Source organism: Trachemys scripta, chromosome 10, assembly GCF_013100865.1.
Source record: "Trachemys scripta elegans isolate TJP31775 chromosome 10, CAS_Tse_1.0, whole genome shotgun sequence".
Lineage (NCBI taxonomy): Eukaryota > Metazoa > Chordata > Testudines > Emydidae > Trachemys > Trachemys scripta.
This window is the reverse complement of record NC_048307.1, coordinates 83,440,050-83,457,142: the sequence shown is the minus strand read 5'-3', so window position 1 is coordinate 83,457,142 and position 17,093 is coordinate 83,440,050. Positions and strand designations below refer to the sequence as shown.

Sequence of the window (17,093 nt, the reverse complement as noted above, 5' to 3'; positions counted from 1 at the left end):
TGACACTGGTGTGAGTGAGAGCAGAACCAGTATTTCTGGGCATGCACGTGTGACAGCAGCACCTGTGAGTATCCCGACTAGTAATTAAACAGAGAAAATTGGATGGATCTTAAAGGTCTACACTGAGAACAACAATCTAACACACACATTCAAAAGAACATCTATTATTTTATAGTGCTTCGGGTTCTTTTCTGTAGGCTACCGCATAACACCACATGTTTATGTGACATGACATAAGGACATGTGATCCAGAAAGTTTTGTGTGATTTAAATGTGAATTTGCAATCGGGATTAACAGCCAACGGCACGAGGTAATGAAATGTAGAAAAGAATGTAACTGAAGTTTTACACAGCTCCAGAGTCTGAGAGTGAGTTGGCTGGATGGCAGTCACAGATCATGTGTTGCAGTGGGAAAGAAAATAGGAGGCTGTTTAGAAAGGAGATCGGTGGCGTTGCTCCAATGCTCTCTTTTCAGTAAGCGAGAGGAATAATCCCTTGATTTCAATGGGGCCAGGATTTCACTGCTAGCATCCAATCCAACACGCCCTCTCTCCACAAAGGGCTCTAATGGTCAGTCCTGTGAATGGACGGTCGTTCACCTAGGGCTTGATTCGGCAAGATGCTGAGATCCAATGGGAATGAAGGGCAGCTGTCTGCATCTCAAGGTGGGGACCAGCAATTCAGAGAACTGGGCCCCGGAGTTTGCTCTGTTTGTCTCCACAGTGCCCAAGTCCCGTCATCTAACTCCCTATTTGGGAAAGCCCCTTGGGAATACATGGACTATGAAAGGTTCTGTCCGAAAGCAAATTCCTTTCTACTCCCCAAACGGTTCCCTGTCAGCTGTCAAAATTAGATACCAGTGATCTGGAGTCTGGACACACGAGGGCTAATAAACGATAAATGGGGAAGAATGAGGTTGCACATTTCCACTCACCCCCAATTCCTGCACTCAGATCTCATTAGATAGAGAGCACGTCAGGCACCAACATTTGCTGAAGACAACAGAAAGATTTCAAGTGATGCATGTTCTAGAGCAGTGGTTCCCAAACTTGTTCCGCCGCTTGTTCAGGGAAAGCCCCTGGTGGGCCAGGCCAGTTTGTTTACCTGCCACGTCCGCAGGTTCAGCCGATCGCAGTTCCCACTGGCCACGGTTCACTGCTCTGGGCCAATGGGGGCTGCTGGAAGTGGCAGCCAGTACGTCCTCGGCCCGCGCCACTTCCAGCAGCTCCCATTGGCCTGGAGCAGCGAACCGCAGCCAGTGGGAGCCGCGATCGGCCGAACCTGCGGAGGCGGCAGATAAACAAACCAGCCCAGCCTGCCAGGGGCTTTCCCTACACAAGCGGCATCCCAAGTTTGGGAAACACTGTTCTAGAATATCAGAAACATTGGTTGCTAATTACAAAAGGTCCCAACCCTCTGTCCCATTCTCTGCCTTGATATGCCAATATCAAGAACATCTGCAGCTCATTGTTGAATGGTCCTTTCTACATGACCCACGCCCAAGACAGAAAGCCCTTTAAAGCTGCATTTTGGTGAGAAGCACTGCTTCAAGAAGTCAAAGTCCTATTTACAGCAGAGGCTGAGGAGTTATCTCCAGAAGCGCTAGTGAAAAAGAACAAGCCTTTCCTCCATTAACAAAGGGCTTGCAGCTCCCTTTTTAAGGCACTGAAAATAGAGCACAATGAAGATTAAAAATGCATCCCGAGAATGTTAACCATGAGAGATCAGTAGATGAGATAAGCCACCTCTGAAGGCCCTGTGTCCTTACCAAGTCTTGATGTAGTGTTGGTCTTGCTGTGGATGGATCAAGGCTACACAGGCCCCAAATCCATCCACAGTTCAGACCTGTTCTTCTTCCAGAAAATTCTTCCTCAGGGGCAAACCTACCTCCACCCTCACTCCCATTCCCACCTCACCCCTACATAAGGCTTGTCCTCCTTCCACTCTCAAGTCCTTGAACTTCCTAACAGTGACTAGGCAGCCCAGCCGCTCCAAGCCCATGCTGAAGGTGGCCAGCCAGTAGCAATCAGGTGTGTTCTGTACCTACTGCTCTGAATGCAGCTCTCCATTTCATCCGGCCCCCCTCTAACTATGGCGCCTGGCTCCTGACTGACTGATGAGCCCTGACGCTAGCACAGGTATCGAAGGAAGGTAAGGAGAGAGGGTGGGGGACTTACTCGAGGAATCGTGTGACGTACTCCCTGCTGCAGCGGGACCAGGTGAGTGGAGAGGTGTCATACAGGAGCTGTGGAGACATGATGAAAGGTCTTTTCCCAACTGGCTCACAGTCATTGCCGCTTCCATCATGCTGAATCCCAAAACTGTGTAAGAGCACAGTCCCACAAAGGAGAGGTGAGCCGCATGCTTGGATACAACCACAGGTGCTTTGCTTTCTAGCACATTCACATCAAGCCTTACATTACAAAGACCCACGACAGTTTCTCCCAGTTACTCTGTTCTTAACATACCACTGCTCTGTACAGAGACTTTACTTCGTCATCAACTTTAATGAAGCCAGATCCAATGCAATAAAAGTTACACCACTATCAATGTGAACCCAACTGGTTCAATGGACTGAACCCTGGACTGGGAACCAGGAGACCTGTGATCTGTTTCTGGCTTTGTCACTGATCCACTGTGTGAGTTGGGGCAAGCTACTCCCCCTCTCCCTTGTCTATTTAGATTGTGAGCTCTGTGGGGTAGGGACTCCTGGGTGTATAGACAGGGCCCAGAGCAATGGGGCCCCAGTCGCAGTGAGGACCTTAATGCACTACTGTAATACCAATAACTAATCCATGTGTGGAGGGAAGTGGGTAGCTGGGTGATGTGGGGAACCCCCCCAGTTACTGCACTTTATGCAGGGCCTGGAGACATAGAATCATAGGACTGGCAGGGACCTCGAGAGGTCATCTAGTCCAGTCCCCTGCACTCATGGCAGGACTAAGTATTATCTAGAGTGGTTCTTTACCTGGGGTGCGCACACCCGCTGGGGGTGCGAGATGCCCTTTCTGGGGGTGTGAGACATGCCAGATTTTTTTTAGAAGGTAAATCATCGAAAACACAAATTGAGCACAGGCACGTAAGTACAGCTACTTTGTTTCATCAAACTTAAGCATAAGATAATGGCAGGGCCGCCCAGAGAAAGGGGCAAATGGGGCAATTTGCCCCGGGCCCCGCAGGGGCCTCCACGAGAGTTTTTTGGGTCCCCTGGAGCGGGGTCCTTCACTCGCTCCGGGGCCCCCGGAAAACTCTCGTGGCGCCAAGGCCCCCAGAGCTTCTTCCGCTCCGGATCTTCGACGGCAATTCAGCAGCGAGGGGTCCTTCCGCTCTGGAACCCGCCGCCGAAGTGCCCTGAAGACCCACGGCGGGGGGTCCTTCTGACCCGGGACCCGCCGCCAAAGACCCCAGGCCCCCTGAATCCTCTGCGTGGCCCTGGATAACGGTTGATGTGTGTGGATCAATTTGCACTGATGGTGCCCCTGCCATGCTAGGAAAAAATCAGGATTTGTTGCCTATGTAAAGAAATAATAAATATATAATTCTAAAAAAAAGTGTGTAATTTTTCATGTATTCTTAATTTTACTGCAAAATTAAAAAATATATATAATTCTCTCTCTTTCATTCTATAGTTCTGCTATATCTAGGTTTAAAGAACTGAGGTACTTCAACAATTTTTGATAAGGGGTACAAGAACATATTTTGAGAACCAAAGGGGTGCAGGCTGCAGTAAAGGTTAAGAACCACTGAAGACCATCCCTGACAGGGGTTTGTCTAACCTGCTCTTAAAAATCTCCAATGGCTGAGATTCCACAACCTCCCTAGGCAATTTTGAGTTTCAGTGCTGGAAGTGGAGATGTGGACATGAGGTGGGTTTGCTGCCTGTGGACTGAGGGCAGGGTGGAGACCAGGACAGCACATACCATAAGCAGAGCTGAGTGGATAATACGCAACAGATGATCCTGTTAGCCTCATTTTCTGATTGCACAATACTGTGAGCAGTTCACAATTTCCTCAGATTTAGTTGTTTGAAATTTGATGCACTTTCATGTGATTATTTTTTTAACACCACAGAAAGTATTTGATTCTTGCTGTATTAGATTTATATTTGGTTAGTTATGATTGGTCAGATAAGTCACATGCTATTATTTCTGTTCCTTGATTGGGCAAGTATGCTATAGCCACAAGTATGAATTTAACATTTGGTTTCCACAACTGCTCATGCATTCAACTTTGCAATGTACTTCCTGTGAATATTGCTGCCAGTAAAATGCGCTTGCACAAATGATCCTGAGAAGTGACTGCACAAAGGGCACTGAGTGCAGACTAAGCAAAGTTAGATAAAATTCAAGCAGATACTTGCAGCTCTTTTTTTTTGCAGTATTGCCCAATTTTTGCAGTGAGGTGGTGAGTCAACACTGGCAAGACTGCAAGGCTCCCACAGTGTGGAGTCCAAGTGGTGGCATGCCCTTAAAATTGGCCCTGTGAGTTTGTCTGATATAGGTAAAACCCAAAAAGTACAGGGTACAATTTTCCAAAGCACCAAGCCCCACTGTAAGTCACTTAGGTGTTTTGAAAATTTTGCCCACAAACAAAAATGAAGGGGATATAGCCTCATAATCTCCTCTCTATAGTTACTCTACGTCCTTCCAACCCAGAGGCCTGCTGCTCCTCTCACACTGGTGTAAGTCTGGAGTATTTCCGCTGAAGTCAGTTGAATTACATTGGCCTAAATCCTGTGCAAGTGAGACCAGAATGAGGCCCAGAGAATTCAGCGCAAGAATGATTGGCTAAGCCCAACTGTCTAAAGATGATGATGAAAATTAGCTTGTTTCCAATTTGTTCTCTATGAACAAATATTTGTCTCATATAATCACTGCATACACTGGCGTACAGGAACATGCTGTTCACAGGCTGAAACCTTGGGGAGTCACTGCCTAGCTCCTTTTCCACACAAATGGTTCATTTTGTGCTTTTGCAAATGCACAACTGCCAAGCTTAATAATTCCTTTATTGTTGCTTTCCCACTCACTGAAATGCATGGACTTAGAAACGTATTTATTACACACTGTCAGCAGTAACTACATCTAATATGGAAAGCTCCCAGGGGCAACTGATAGAAAAGTCAATGAATCCAGGTGCTGACAGGGACAACAAAGCACACAGTAAATAGTGTTACTTAATTTAAAGGCTGCAGTTTACTACAGCTGTAGCTAGCTGTCTGTAAGTTGCCAATTTGACACATTATTCACTTTTGTATATTTCTGAGGCATTTGCTAAAAATGTAATTGAAATAATGTGGAAGAAATACCGTCTGCAAAGAAGAGGATCTATGTGGTATAGCTGATATCAAACCCAGTGGGGCCATAGAAGGGGAAAACGTAAAGCAAACATTTAATTAATGGATCAATGAATCCAAAGTTTAATGCAAGTCAGTGACTATATCAATATATGGTACTTTCCTTAAGGTATATAGTTTTATGTAAATATAAAAGAATTTTGAAGTAGTCTTTCTTATTGCAAACCCAAACAAGGAAAAGATGAGACTATTGAACCAAACTGATTTAATTAAACTTCAGACACTATATACTTACCCACAGAAATGTGATATTCACAATATGAAATGAAATTAACATTTAAAATATATAATGGTTTCCTGGAGCTGTATTAATCTGGTATTTAAAAGACCTTTCCAAAGGTTAATTGCATTAAACAGGTTGGGAGAACAAACCAAACATTTGCTGCCAATTCTATAAATAAACTAAATTTGAAGAATTCCTAATTAAAAAGCCTTGTTCAAAACATTTCACAAAGTCTAGTTTGCTCTAGGGCCAGCCCATTACAGAACACCACTCAGCTTGCCTTGAAGTCAGAGACACTGAGTTCAGTCAGACTGGATTTGACATATGAATGTAACTGAGCTGGGACTCCTGGGAGTGTGCAGAGACAGTTTAAACTCAGAAAATAACAAAGTTCTAAAAATGAAACTCTCTGAGCAAAATCCTCAAGGTAAACTCAGAACTTCCACTGACTTCAGAGGGAGTTTTGCCTGCGTAAGGCAAGGTTGAGTACGGATGGATATTTTCCCACTTTCTGTACCACCTGCACTCTTCAAAGTAAGAGCTGAATAGTGTCTCTTTCCAGGAGAGGGGTCATGAAAGAGATTAAACAAATCCCTAAGTACCTGTGTCCGAGTTCATGTGCCACGGTGAAAGCCAGGGGAAGTCCTGTATCCTCATTTATATTACAGCTTCTGTGAGGCTGACACATTCCTGACACATGAGAGAGACCCAGAGTCTCACAAGGCCTGTTCATTGCAGCACAGATGTCTTTCCTTTTACATTCAGGGGGAAAAAACAAAACACACACACGGGACAAATCGGTTGTTTAAATCATAGCAGCTTCCAAAGTGTCAAAATAAAACTGTGCAAAACTATTGTCTGAAAACTTGGGAGTGGGGTCAGCAATTAGATTGAAAGGGGAACTCTGAACGTTGCAAGCAATGCAAGGTTTGTATTTAGTAGGGCAGGGGTAGGCAATCTATGGCACGCGAGCTGATTTTCAGTGGCACTCACACTGCCCGGGTTCTGGCCACCGGTCCGGGGGCTCTGAATTTGAATTTAATTTTAAATGAAGCTTCTTAAACATTTTAAAAACCCTATTTACTTTACATACAACAATACTTTAATTATATATTATAGACTTATAGAAAGAGACCTTCTAAAAACGTTAAAATGTATGACTGGCACACGAAATCTTAAATCAGAGTGAATAAATGAAGACTCGGCACACCACTTCTGAAACGTTGACCCCGGGAGTAGGGGATGGTAAACCTCTCCCTGAGTAGAAGGGAGTCTGGTCTCACTTCAATATAAACCTCTACCCCGATATAACACGACCTGATATAACATGAATTCGGATATAAGTGGTAAAGCAGTGCTCCGGAGGGGCGGGGCTGCGCACTCCGGCAGATCAAAGCAAGTTCGATATAACGCGGTTTCACCTATAACACGGTAAGATTTTTTGGCTCCCGAGGACAGCGTTATATCGGGGTAGAGGTGTAGTAGGCTCTCTCTGCTGTGTACCTGGTGGATACAATTTGCACAGTGCAATTATATCTGCAGCCTATGGCAGATTGGGTGCTGGCGTTTCATCCTGGGACATGACGTAGTATCTTACTAACCCAGCTGTAACATATATAGCGTGTATATAAAAGGTGACAACGTATTAAGTGGCTAAACAGAAACAAAGAGTGGATGCATCTGAATGTAATAGATTTATGACCCTCTTTTTCCATTTGCTCTCCCGGGAGCCAAGCTTACTAAGGAGCCTAATTAATTTAAAATCAAAAGCAGCTTGGTTACATTAATTCCACTTTAAAAGTACAGCTGGGGCTGGGAATAATTAAGCAATGGGACACGACAGGCCGGTGCATTTCTTGGGGGATTACGGCAACCCCAGGTAGCTATGGCAGTGACTACAGCCACCCAAGAAGAACAATAACAATAACCCCACAGGCATGTACTGCCCTGCAGTGTCTTATTTCTATTGCAAAGTAAATCTCCTGGAGAAAATGAGGGTGTTGGGGGAGATGCCATGCTTGTGAACGCATTGGGAGTTACTGAAACAACTTGATATTACCATAGACCAGACTGCAGTGGCTTAAAACCAGCAGACTGTACCCCTTACCCATAAGGAAAACACACTTGGGCTTGGCTCTTCAAAGAAGCCTAAAGAATCCAGGTGCCCAAATCCCACCGGATTTCACTGGGAATTAGGCACCCTCCCTGATGCTCTTTTGCAAATCCCAGCCTTGATCCATAAGACAAAATGGCAAGTTTATACACGTGAACATCCCCGATGGGGGTCTGGAAACTGGAGAGGGGGTCAAACAAACCTGGCATTTTAACAGCCCCAGGTGCTGGTAAATTTGAATCCATATTCCAGATGGGGATCTGAACTCTGCGGCTAGCGCCAATTTTGGGAATAGGCTAATCTCAAAAGAGCAGGTTGCATCTCTAGTTACATGTGTAAATGTCAAAAAAGGGCCCACATAAGGAAAATGGAATTTAAATAGCCTCCTCTTTCTCTCTCTCACACACATTAGATCCGAGTGTCTCTCTCTATCTCCCAGCTTTGTAGGTATTTCTAACTACTTGGTAAATTGCTGAAACCAGAGAGCTAGCACAAGCAGAAAGCACAAAGCAGGATACCTGGTGAGCAAGACAGCTACATCATGATGCAATGGGTGGGCATCTCCTTTCACATTGATGCTTTTCTGCCATTTGCAAAAACTTTTCAAGGTGTTGTCCGCATGGTGGGTGATTTTCAAATCCTCCTGCCAACATAAGAAAGGAAAAGTCTGCTGTCATGGTGTTGTCCTTTTTGTCACTTAGAGACACTGGGGGCAGATTCTGATCTCAGTTACACCAAATTCAGATGGGAAGTAACTACACTGACTTAGATGGAATTACTCCAGATTTACACCACATAGCTGAGCTCAGAATCCACCTCTTTTTTACTATCATTTGACTATGATCAAGTGGCAATGTTAGACAGTCTAGTGAAGGGAGTTAAACCTGCAGGAAAATATTCCCATTAGGCTGCCGAATCTTTTACAAGGACACAGCTGGGGGAAACAGATCAAACAGCTGAGCAACTTCAGGCTTAGCTGAGAATGATAACTGCAGCTGGGAAGCACAAACAACCAGCATTTCACATACATCATTCAGTGCTGCTAGCTGGGATGCTCCTATGGGACTAAGCCAATTCTGGAAACTAGAAAGAAGACAACATCTGCTGGGAAACACCCTAACTCACAGTCACATCTCTGCCATCCCGCCTCTAATTTGAATGGAAATGCTGCCAAGAGCAAAAGAGCATGTCCAGTGGCAGTAGGGTTAGTTCCCGGAGATTGCTGGATGGGGAGGATGATACTTGTATTTTGTTGGGAATCCCTTAAGAACTACTGAATAAGTGGCTACTTCTCAATATAAGGGCCAGATTCTACAGCGTCTTTGCCTGTGGAACTCCCGCTGGCTTCCAAGAAAATCCCACCCATGCAGCAATCACAGCATCAAGTCTCTAGTGCCTGTGTTTATTCTGTGCAAGAGCTTTCTGGCCATGCACATGAGATGAAAGTGAGAGTTTATGGGCTTTCATGGCCAGTTCTCAACTGACCATACAGAAGCATACTGAGCTGCCAAGATGGAAATGGACCAAAAATATTAGTCACATTGTTTTCTTTTTACCTCATCATCTTCTAACAGGATAAGACGAACTATTGCAATGTTGATAGGGTTTCCAATGCTGGCATCATGGAATATACCTGCCACCTGCAGAAATATAAATGGCCAAGAAAATAATGGGCTGGAGAAAGCAATCACTCTGCTTGCAATACTCATGGTAAACACATTGGATAGAGAAGCATGGTCTTAAAAGACACTGTTGGGTAGTGTAGTCCCAAATCAGAAGTTCCTTAGAATCAGGGATGGGTCCAACACTAAGGAAGTTCAGACCCAGAGTTGGACCTAAACATTAATGACATGCCTATAGCGCTACTGGAAATCATTAGAGCTGTGAATTTCAACCAAAAACGTGCGTGGGGATGTGCTTACATGATGTAATGACTGTATATGGTTTCTCAAGGGGAACTGTTCCAACTTGGTCACTACTGATGGAGCAAATGATGTTGCACCCAAGTCTTCTGCCCCCACCATCTTCTGCTGGAATCACTAGCCACATTCAGAACTGTGTTATTTCAGTCCCAAAAGAGGAGCAGGCTAATTGTGCCAAATTATGCTAAACTGCCTGGTGGTTTTATGAGCAAATACCACCAGGTGACTAGACTGAGATCATGAAGTTCATTTCACTTGTGACCTCAGACAAAACTGAATGTGGGTCTCTGGAGGCGAAGGGCTAGCTCATTAACCCAAGCTGCCACCTACCTTCCAATTAAATGTGTCTCTGAGCTCCGAAAGATTAAGCAGCAATGTTCGCTGTTGAAGCATTTGAATGCAATTACTGTAATTAACTTTTCGAGCCTGCATTTGACTTTTATTACAGCCCTTACGGCACATAACATACACTCTCCTAGTTCTGTGCCAGGGTTTTTCATCACCTATTACTGGCTGCTTTACTTGCCTCTTTTCCTTTAACTGTTCACAATGACACATTCCTAGGAAAGCCATTCATGTATCCAGTGCTCGCCAGACTAGTACTCCACTCGGTCCCGGGTCAGCTGGCCCCAGCTCAGAGCATTATTGGGTGGGCTGCAGGAAGCTGTTTCTAGATGAGGTTGCTAAACATGACTGCACCTTCTCTGCAGCTCCTGTCTGACGTATGGCACTAACACTGATCTTCAGGAGTCGTGGGCATGAAGGGCTTGATCCAAAGCTCCCTCAAGTCAATGGGAATCTTTGCATTGACTCCAGTTGCTTAGGATCAGGCCCAAAATGAGGGCAGGCTATTGGTTTGCATTTATTTATCAAGCAGAGAACTGTCAGTTGCCTTACATGCATGCATGGGGGAGTAAGGGAGCGTTAGCCACAGCCTCCCTCCCCTGCACAAGCAACTGGCATCACTGGAAAGGGCTGAACCCTGGAAATTCAAATGACCTATATATATAAGCCACTGACCTGTATGGGTTACATTTAGGCCACCAAGGACACCAGTGGATTTCACGGTCATGGAACCCAGAACTCACCATGTTCATTACGGTCAGCACGTACTTCTCTATATTTTCACTTCCGTGATACTCCACCATCTTGGTGTCCGCTACCACCAAGGTCTCCACCCACTTCTCCTTGCTGATGGAGCGCTGCTTTATTCTTCTCTTCCTCTGCTGTTTCTGTTCCCATCTCTCTCTCCGTTTCTCAGATGTCTCCAGGCTTTGCGGAGATTCTGAAGAATGGAGAAGAGAATGGGCTTTCGATAACGGCTGAAAGCTTGGTGGAATATAAGAGGATTTTTTTTTTTAAAAAGGAATTAATCCCATCCAAGCCACTAGAGCCCTCAAGACACAGACCATTGACTCATAGACCATTAACTCACTCTTACCTACTCTGTCGAGCCACATGTTCAAAAGACCACTTAGAAGAAAGGCCTCTGAACTCTTTCCGTTGCTTGGTGGCATTAGCGTATTGGAGAGAAATCCAAATGTGGGTTTGGATCAAGTTCTTTTACTGGAACTCTGCCCTGGAATATTGCACGCGGGTCATGGAGAAACTCAAACAGCAACAGGAAACCTACATTGCACAGTTATTAATATTTTTATTTATATACCAATTTATTATGCAACCATCAAGGAGTGTCTGGGCACATATGTGATAGATCAATAAAACTAGTGGCTGAACAATATGGGTTGTTTTCATCCATGCAGCACCAGAGGTTCTGCCAAGGGGACACAGCTCCCTAATACAATAAATTCACTGCCCCGTAAACTGGGTTGATGGCTCACACCAAATCCTAAAGGTCTCCAAGGGTCCTGACCAAGCTAGAAAAGTCACCTCAGGCTTTGTGGGGCTGCACGGGAGAGGGAATTCCACTGAGAATCCCCTGGGCCTGCCACCAGGAGTTCCACCCTGGGGAGAGACAGCAAGAGCGTTCATGCAAAAAAACGGGAAAAAAGATGGCATGATGCTGAAGGGAAGCTTGAATGGGCCTAATTACACATAGCAACTGGGCAGTCTCATGTGGAGATTTCTCCTGTGATGCTGCCCCCGTGTCAGGGTCAATCACAGGCTGAATAACAGCTTTACTAACCGCATCCTAAAGAGCTGGAATTGCTTTTCTGTCCAGGCTCGAAAGGTTCAGGATTACTTCACTAACAATAAACTTGTCCGTGTTTACCGTCTGCATTGTGCTTTAAATAATGAGAGAAAGTTTGCCCTCTAGTCCTAAAGAATCCCAAATATCCAGATAATTTGAGAAGTCTCCAGTGCTAAGATATCATCACGGAAGTTTAATGAAAATAACTTACTTAGAATTCATTTTTGTTGCAAACTTTGCCGTAAAGCTTTGACTTATGTGGGTCTTATGATGTGGGGCAACTGGGAAAACATGGAGTTCTGGACACCAAAGGAAGTGTGTATATAATGTTAACTGCAAACACCATCCTAAAGACTCACCCTGCTGTACATGTATGTTCACTGTATACAGCAGGACGCAATGGCAGAAAACAATATATGTGGTGAATGTACCATTACCTTGCTGGGTATTGTTTTATACATAAAATCAGCCCCTTTCATAATCCAAAGTGATAGGACCAGAGTAATGGAAATCCTACAGATTTTCTACATGTTCTTTTCCAAAGTGTGATTTGAACTAAATTACTAGTCCATACTCTAGTAGAAATTTACATGCATCATCATCTGGGCAAACGAGGCCCCGGGGGATTCACTCATTCATTCAGTATCATCAATTAATAGATTTTTAAGGCCAAAAGGAATATTTGCTTGTAATGATAGACTAAAGATGCTCAATTTATTTAGCTTAACAAAGAGAAGGCTAAGAGATGACTTGATCACAGTCTATAAATACCTACATGGGGAAAGACTTCTGACATAGAGACCTGTCTATCTATCAATCTATCAGACAAGGGCTGAACAAGGGTCAACCGCTGGGAGCTGAAGCTAGGCCAATTCAGTCCTAGGTGCAAATTTTTAAGAGTGAGGGTAACTAACCACTGGAACAACTTTCCCTAGGTATATGGTGGATTGTCCATCATCTGAAGACTTTAAATCAGGACTAGAATGCGTTTCTGAAAGATTGTTTGCGGTGTTGTGGTAGCTGTGTCGGTCCCAGGATATGAGAGAGACAAGGTGGGGGAGGTAATATCTTCTATTGGGCCAGCTTCTGCTGGGTCAAGATACAAGCTTCCAAACTACCCAGAGTTCTAACAGGCGTGCTCTAGAGCGACCAGAGGGAATGGATTCCTGGAAGCAGGAGTCACAGGGTGAGGTTTTCTGGACTATGTTATGCAGGTCAAACTAGAGCAGTGGTCTCCAAACTTTTTACCTCACGCCCCCACCCTTACCCCTGTCCATGCCCCCCCCCCTGAGCCCAGGAGTAGGGTCATGGCTCTGGGAGGGGGGGGATGCAGACAGGGGTAAGGCTAGGACAGAGCTGGGGGCAGGAGCAGAGCCTCGTCCAGGGACTTTGGCCGGCAGCTGGGGTCCCGGGCATGGGGCCAGCAGCCATGGCCAGGGCCAGGAGCAGAGCTGGGTGGCACTCACTCCCCACCCCTCCCCCGTGGGTGCTGGCCCAGGCCACAGCCGTGCCCCCCCCCCACATTCCTCCATGCCCCACTAGGGGGCATGCCCCACAGATTGGGGGCCTCTGGACTAGATGATCATAGTGGACTCTTTTGACCTTTAACTCTATGAATCATCTAGTCTCATCCTCCACATGGTACAGTCTATAGAATTTCACCCAGTGATTCCTGCATCAAGCTCACAATATGTTCAGAGTATGTTCATAGTGTTTTAGGGCAGGTCTACACTACCTGCCTGACTCGGCGGGTAGAAATCAATCTCTCAGGGATCGAATTATCGCATCTCGTCCGGACGCGACAATCGATCCCCGAATCGACGCTTCTACTCCACCAGCGGAGGTGGGAGTAAGCGCCGTCGAAGGGGGAGCCGCGGAGGTCAATATGCCGCCATCCTCACAGCTATTCGCGTAGCTGAATTTGCTTATCTTAAATTGACCCCCCCTCCCCCGTAGTGAGGACGTAGCCTTAAAGTTACTCATCACATACAGATTTACTGCTCCTCTCTATCTACGGTACCTTGCATGGGGAACAAAATGCCACTCTTGTCCAGTGCTGCTCTGTACCATGCACCCTACTTCACCTTGGAAGGAATTCTACTACGCTCCACAGCCGCAGAGACGCCACGGTAAGGATGTGAAGAATATTAGGTAATATTCTTAACCAATCCTTGTCCGTCTCCTTCAGTGTCGGAAGGACGCGAGATTGTGCTGATGCTACTTTCAGTGGCAGCAAGTGCTGAGAAGATTTGGGTCTTGGACCAGCTTTGGAGGGTCTCACCTGTTCTGCAGTGGATCCAATCTACAAATTTTCCAAGTGAGCTAGTAACCAATGAACTGTGCATTTAAACCTTTCTGACTTGGCGCCCAAGGTAGATAATGTACCATTTGCTTCCTGCCCTGGCAATTGAGATGTCTGTCTAAGATACTTACACAGCCCCCCATTATCACAGTAACTGAGCATTTCACAATTTTTAATGTGTTTATCCTCAAAACACCTGTTAGGTAGGAAAATACTATTTCATAGATGGAGGGGGCCACCGGTCTTTCCAGGCACGCTCTGTTCTTGGAAAGGGATGCTGCTGATTTGAGTCTTCACGTCTCTCCTCTTTTGGATCAGTTATTCTAGATCAAATAATCCCCACCTAAATTCCAAAAGAATGTGGGAAGCCCACTGCTCTGGAAGAATTTGACTTCAGTGGAGCCACTGTTTCACTCTGAAAGTCCAGCCAGCGGCGAAGTCACAACAACTGATATTTGCAAGAAAACAAACAGTCACCACAAAGCAGAAAGTTCACATTGGAGTAAGAAGAAAAACACGGCAATCAGTGGCTTGTGGTTTAGGGCTGCAGTGCCTGTGTACGTGCACACGAGAAACCATAGCAAATGCAGAACGATTGCCATGTGACAATAAAAGTGCTGCACTCTAGCATAACCCTTGTTACTCGTGGGACTCAAGTTACGAATACCACAAAATGATTGCCTGGTGCTCCACAAGCAAATTCCTTAGCAGCTGTCACTCACTCATGGCCAGCAATTTGAAAAGCGGTCAGCCCTTCCGTAATACCAATGTCTGTGGAAATCATGTTTGTCTATGATTCTGGAAACTTGGCACTCTCTTCGCTATTGACACATCTATCTATCCTAGAGTTTCATTGTGCTACCCTCATTGTAGTACCGGAGCACCTTCCACTTCAAAACTTGTCTTGCATTAGTAGACTTCATGAAGGCTCTGGCTCTGTCCCTTTTGGGGCATAAATGAACTTGCAGTTGGGGTATGTCTTTGCTGGAAATATTCTGGGTGGCCTAAGAGCTTTCTCTTTAGCCAGCCTATTGCTAGTCGGTACACTTGACCTGCAGTACAATACATTCCATGAATAAACCCCCAAATTAATGGTCAATTTCTATCCCTCTTGCAGGTAGTTGTGTGTGAGGATGCTGAATGCTTTAGCACAGAGGTAGATGCTGAGCTTTGATATCAAAGGCACTCAGCACCTAGCAGGATGGGGCCCTAACTGTTTCTCTTTCATTGTCCTAGTATTAAAATCAGTTATCCTCTAGCTGCTTTTGACTCACTCTGAAACTGCAATAAAGTAGATAAAATACCTTGGACTCCACATGTTCCCAAGGTATCGGGCTGTTTCCTGTCTCGCTTTCTGCTGGATTCCACTATCGACTCTTCTTCCTCATATTTTGGAGCATGACGTTTATAGATCCTATGGGGATGGGCTGTACCATCCTCATGCTTATTTGTAGCCAGAGGTTCAATGAAATAGTCTTCGTTTGCGAGCCGAAATACACCTCTCTGGGATGGGGAGAGAAAGTCGGTGTCATTTGTATGATACATTGACTCACGGTGAAGACAATTACAGTGGGATTGGTTTGCAGAATTTGTCATGCAGAAATAGATGCTTTGTGAAGATGTTGATTTTGCCTCTTTATCCATGCTGAGAACTATAAGCTCCCAGACACAGAAGAACAAACCAGCATGGACTGAACATACTAGTCCAGATTTGAGATTCAGAAAGCAACATTCATGCATGTACTGCAAAGTTTAACTGCCTCCAATTAGAAACAAATGGAAAGGCTGTTTGATGCTGAGGTGCTCAATCACAGTAAGGATTTAGACAGAGACAGACCGAGGCTTCTGAAGACAAACAGACATAGAAAACACCAAGAGAGAACAGTAAGGTTACGTGTGCGAGTAAGTTGCAAGCTTCTTTTTCTCTCCTGTGTTAAAATCACTCTTTGCTCTGCCCTTATGTAAAAAGTTCTGTTACTCTTCTGTAACAGACCAAAGTGCTACGTCTTATCACAGTGCTGCTCCAGTATTTTGAGTAGTTTTTGTAGAACACTGCCGTATTTTTATTAGGGTGTCCCTCGAAAGTCAAGGTAGTTGCTGCTGCCCATTTACATTATCTAAGCACCCACGGTTCTTAACCAAAGTTCCAGGCTCTGGCTAATGCTCACGCATCAGAACATCTTTAGGGAAGCAGAGGAACGGGGGTCCAAGTTCACTGCAGGAACTCAAAGCCGGGAAACTCAGAGTTACTCACTGAGCCAAACGATTACATGGACAGTACAATGAGCATGTGCTATTGGCATCTTTCCTTTGGCAGGAAATGAAATCCTAATGCTTTCATTTGTTTAATAAACTCTCCCACTGCTGATCCCTATGGGGCTCTGTGTTTGAGTCTCAAATCTGGGATATCGAACGAGATCAGTAGTAACTACTATTAGGCAATGCTCCCATTCTCCTGACTTCAACCTCTCTGAATTTGCTCTGTGTATCTGTTTCATTCCTAGGAATGGGGAGTTTTGGAGCAGGAGTTTGTAGGTTTCTTAGCAGCGGATGATCCCTGAGCTGCGGGACGGCAGTGCTGCTAGCAATGTGACTTGACTGTATCTTCATGTTGTAACAGCACTTTGTGGGTTCTTAGCCGAGTTAATTGCTGTGGAGTGGCCTGGCTCTCTGTCTGGCTTGTCTGAAGTGGATTGTTGTGTAGGGTTCTTACATAATAACCCATTCGTTTTCAGCTTTGTTTATTATGCTTTTGATCTGACATTTTCATTACTTTTGCATGCCACAAGCAGAAAAAAACCGAGGGAAGATTAAAATGTGGCACAATAAAGCCTTGTTATTAGACTCTCCCATTTATTCCAGGAGACGTTTGTAAGTACAATCATCAGTTCACCAGGCTTCCCGTGGCCTGACTCGGAGCAATTAGCTTCTCCTTTCCCCAAAGGGCTAGTTCCACACTGTGGAAATCTTCCAGCCACACGGCATACACAGACACGACGCAATTCGCTTTCCCGGTGGCTTCCAG

At 45.2% G+C, this 17,093-nt stretch overlaps 1 protein-coding gene across 3 annotated transcripts in view; it reads right to left on the bottom strand.

The window, feature by feature from the left end:
• ADAMTS7 (ADAM metallopeptidase with thrombospondin type 1 motif 7) overlaps positions 1-17,093 on the bottom strand; it is a 144,013-nt gene that overhangs the window by 114,729 nt on the left and 12,191 nt on the right. For 2 of the 3 annotated variants that reach the window (XM_034784955.1, XM_034784954.1), the window contains 6 exons: positions 15,373-15,571; positions 10,703-10,899; positions 9,249-9,332; positions 8,211-8,335; positions 6,182-6,331; positions 2,178-2,321 (listed from right to left, as the gene is read on the bottom strand). In XM_034784955.1, coding sequence (XP_034640846.1) covers positions 2,178-2,321; positions 6,182-6,331; positions 8,211-8,335; positions 9,249-9,332; positions 10,703-10,899; positions 15,373-15,571 — 899 coding nt within the window. Of the gene's footprint in view, positions 1-2,177; positions 2,322-6,181; positions 6,332-8,210; positions 8,336-9,248; positions 9,333-10,702; positions 10,900-11,055; positions 12,319-15,372; positions 15,572-17,093 lie in introns of those variants that run through there. The other variant, XM_034784956.1, reaches the window with a different exon arrangement.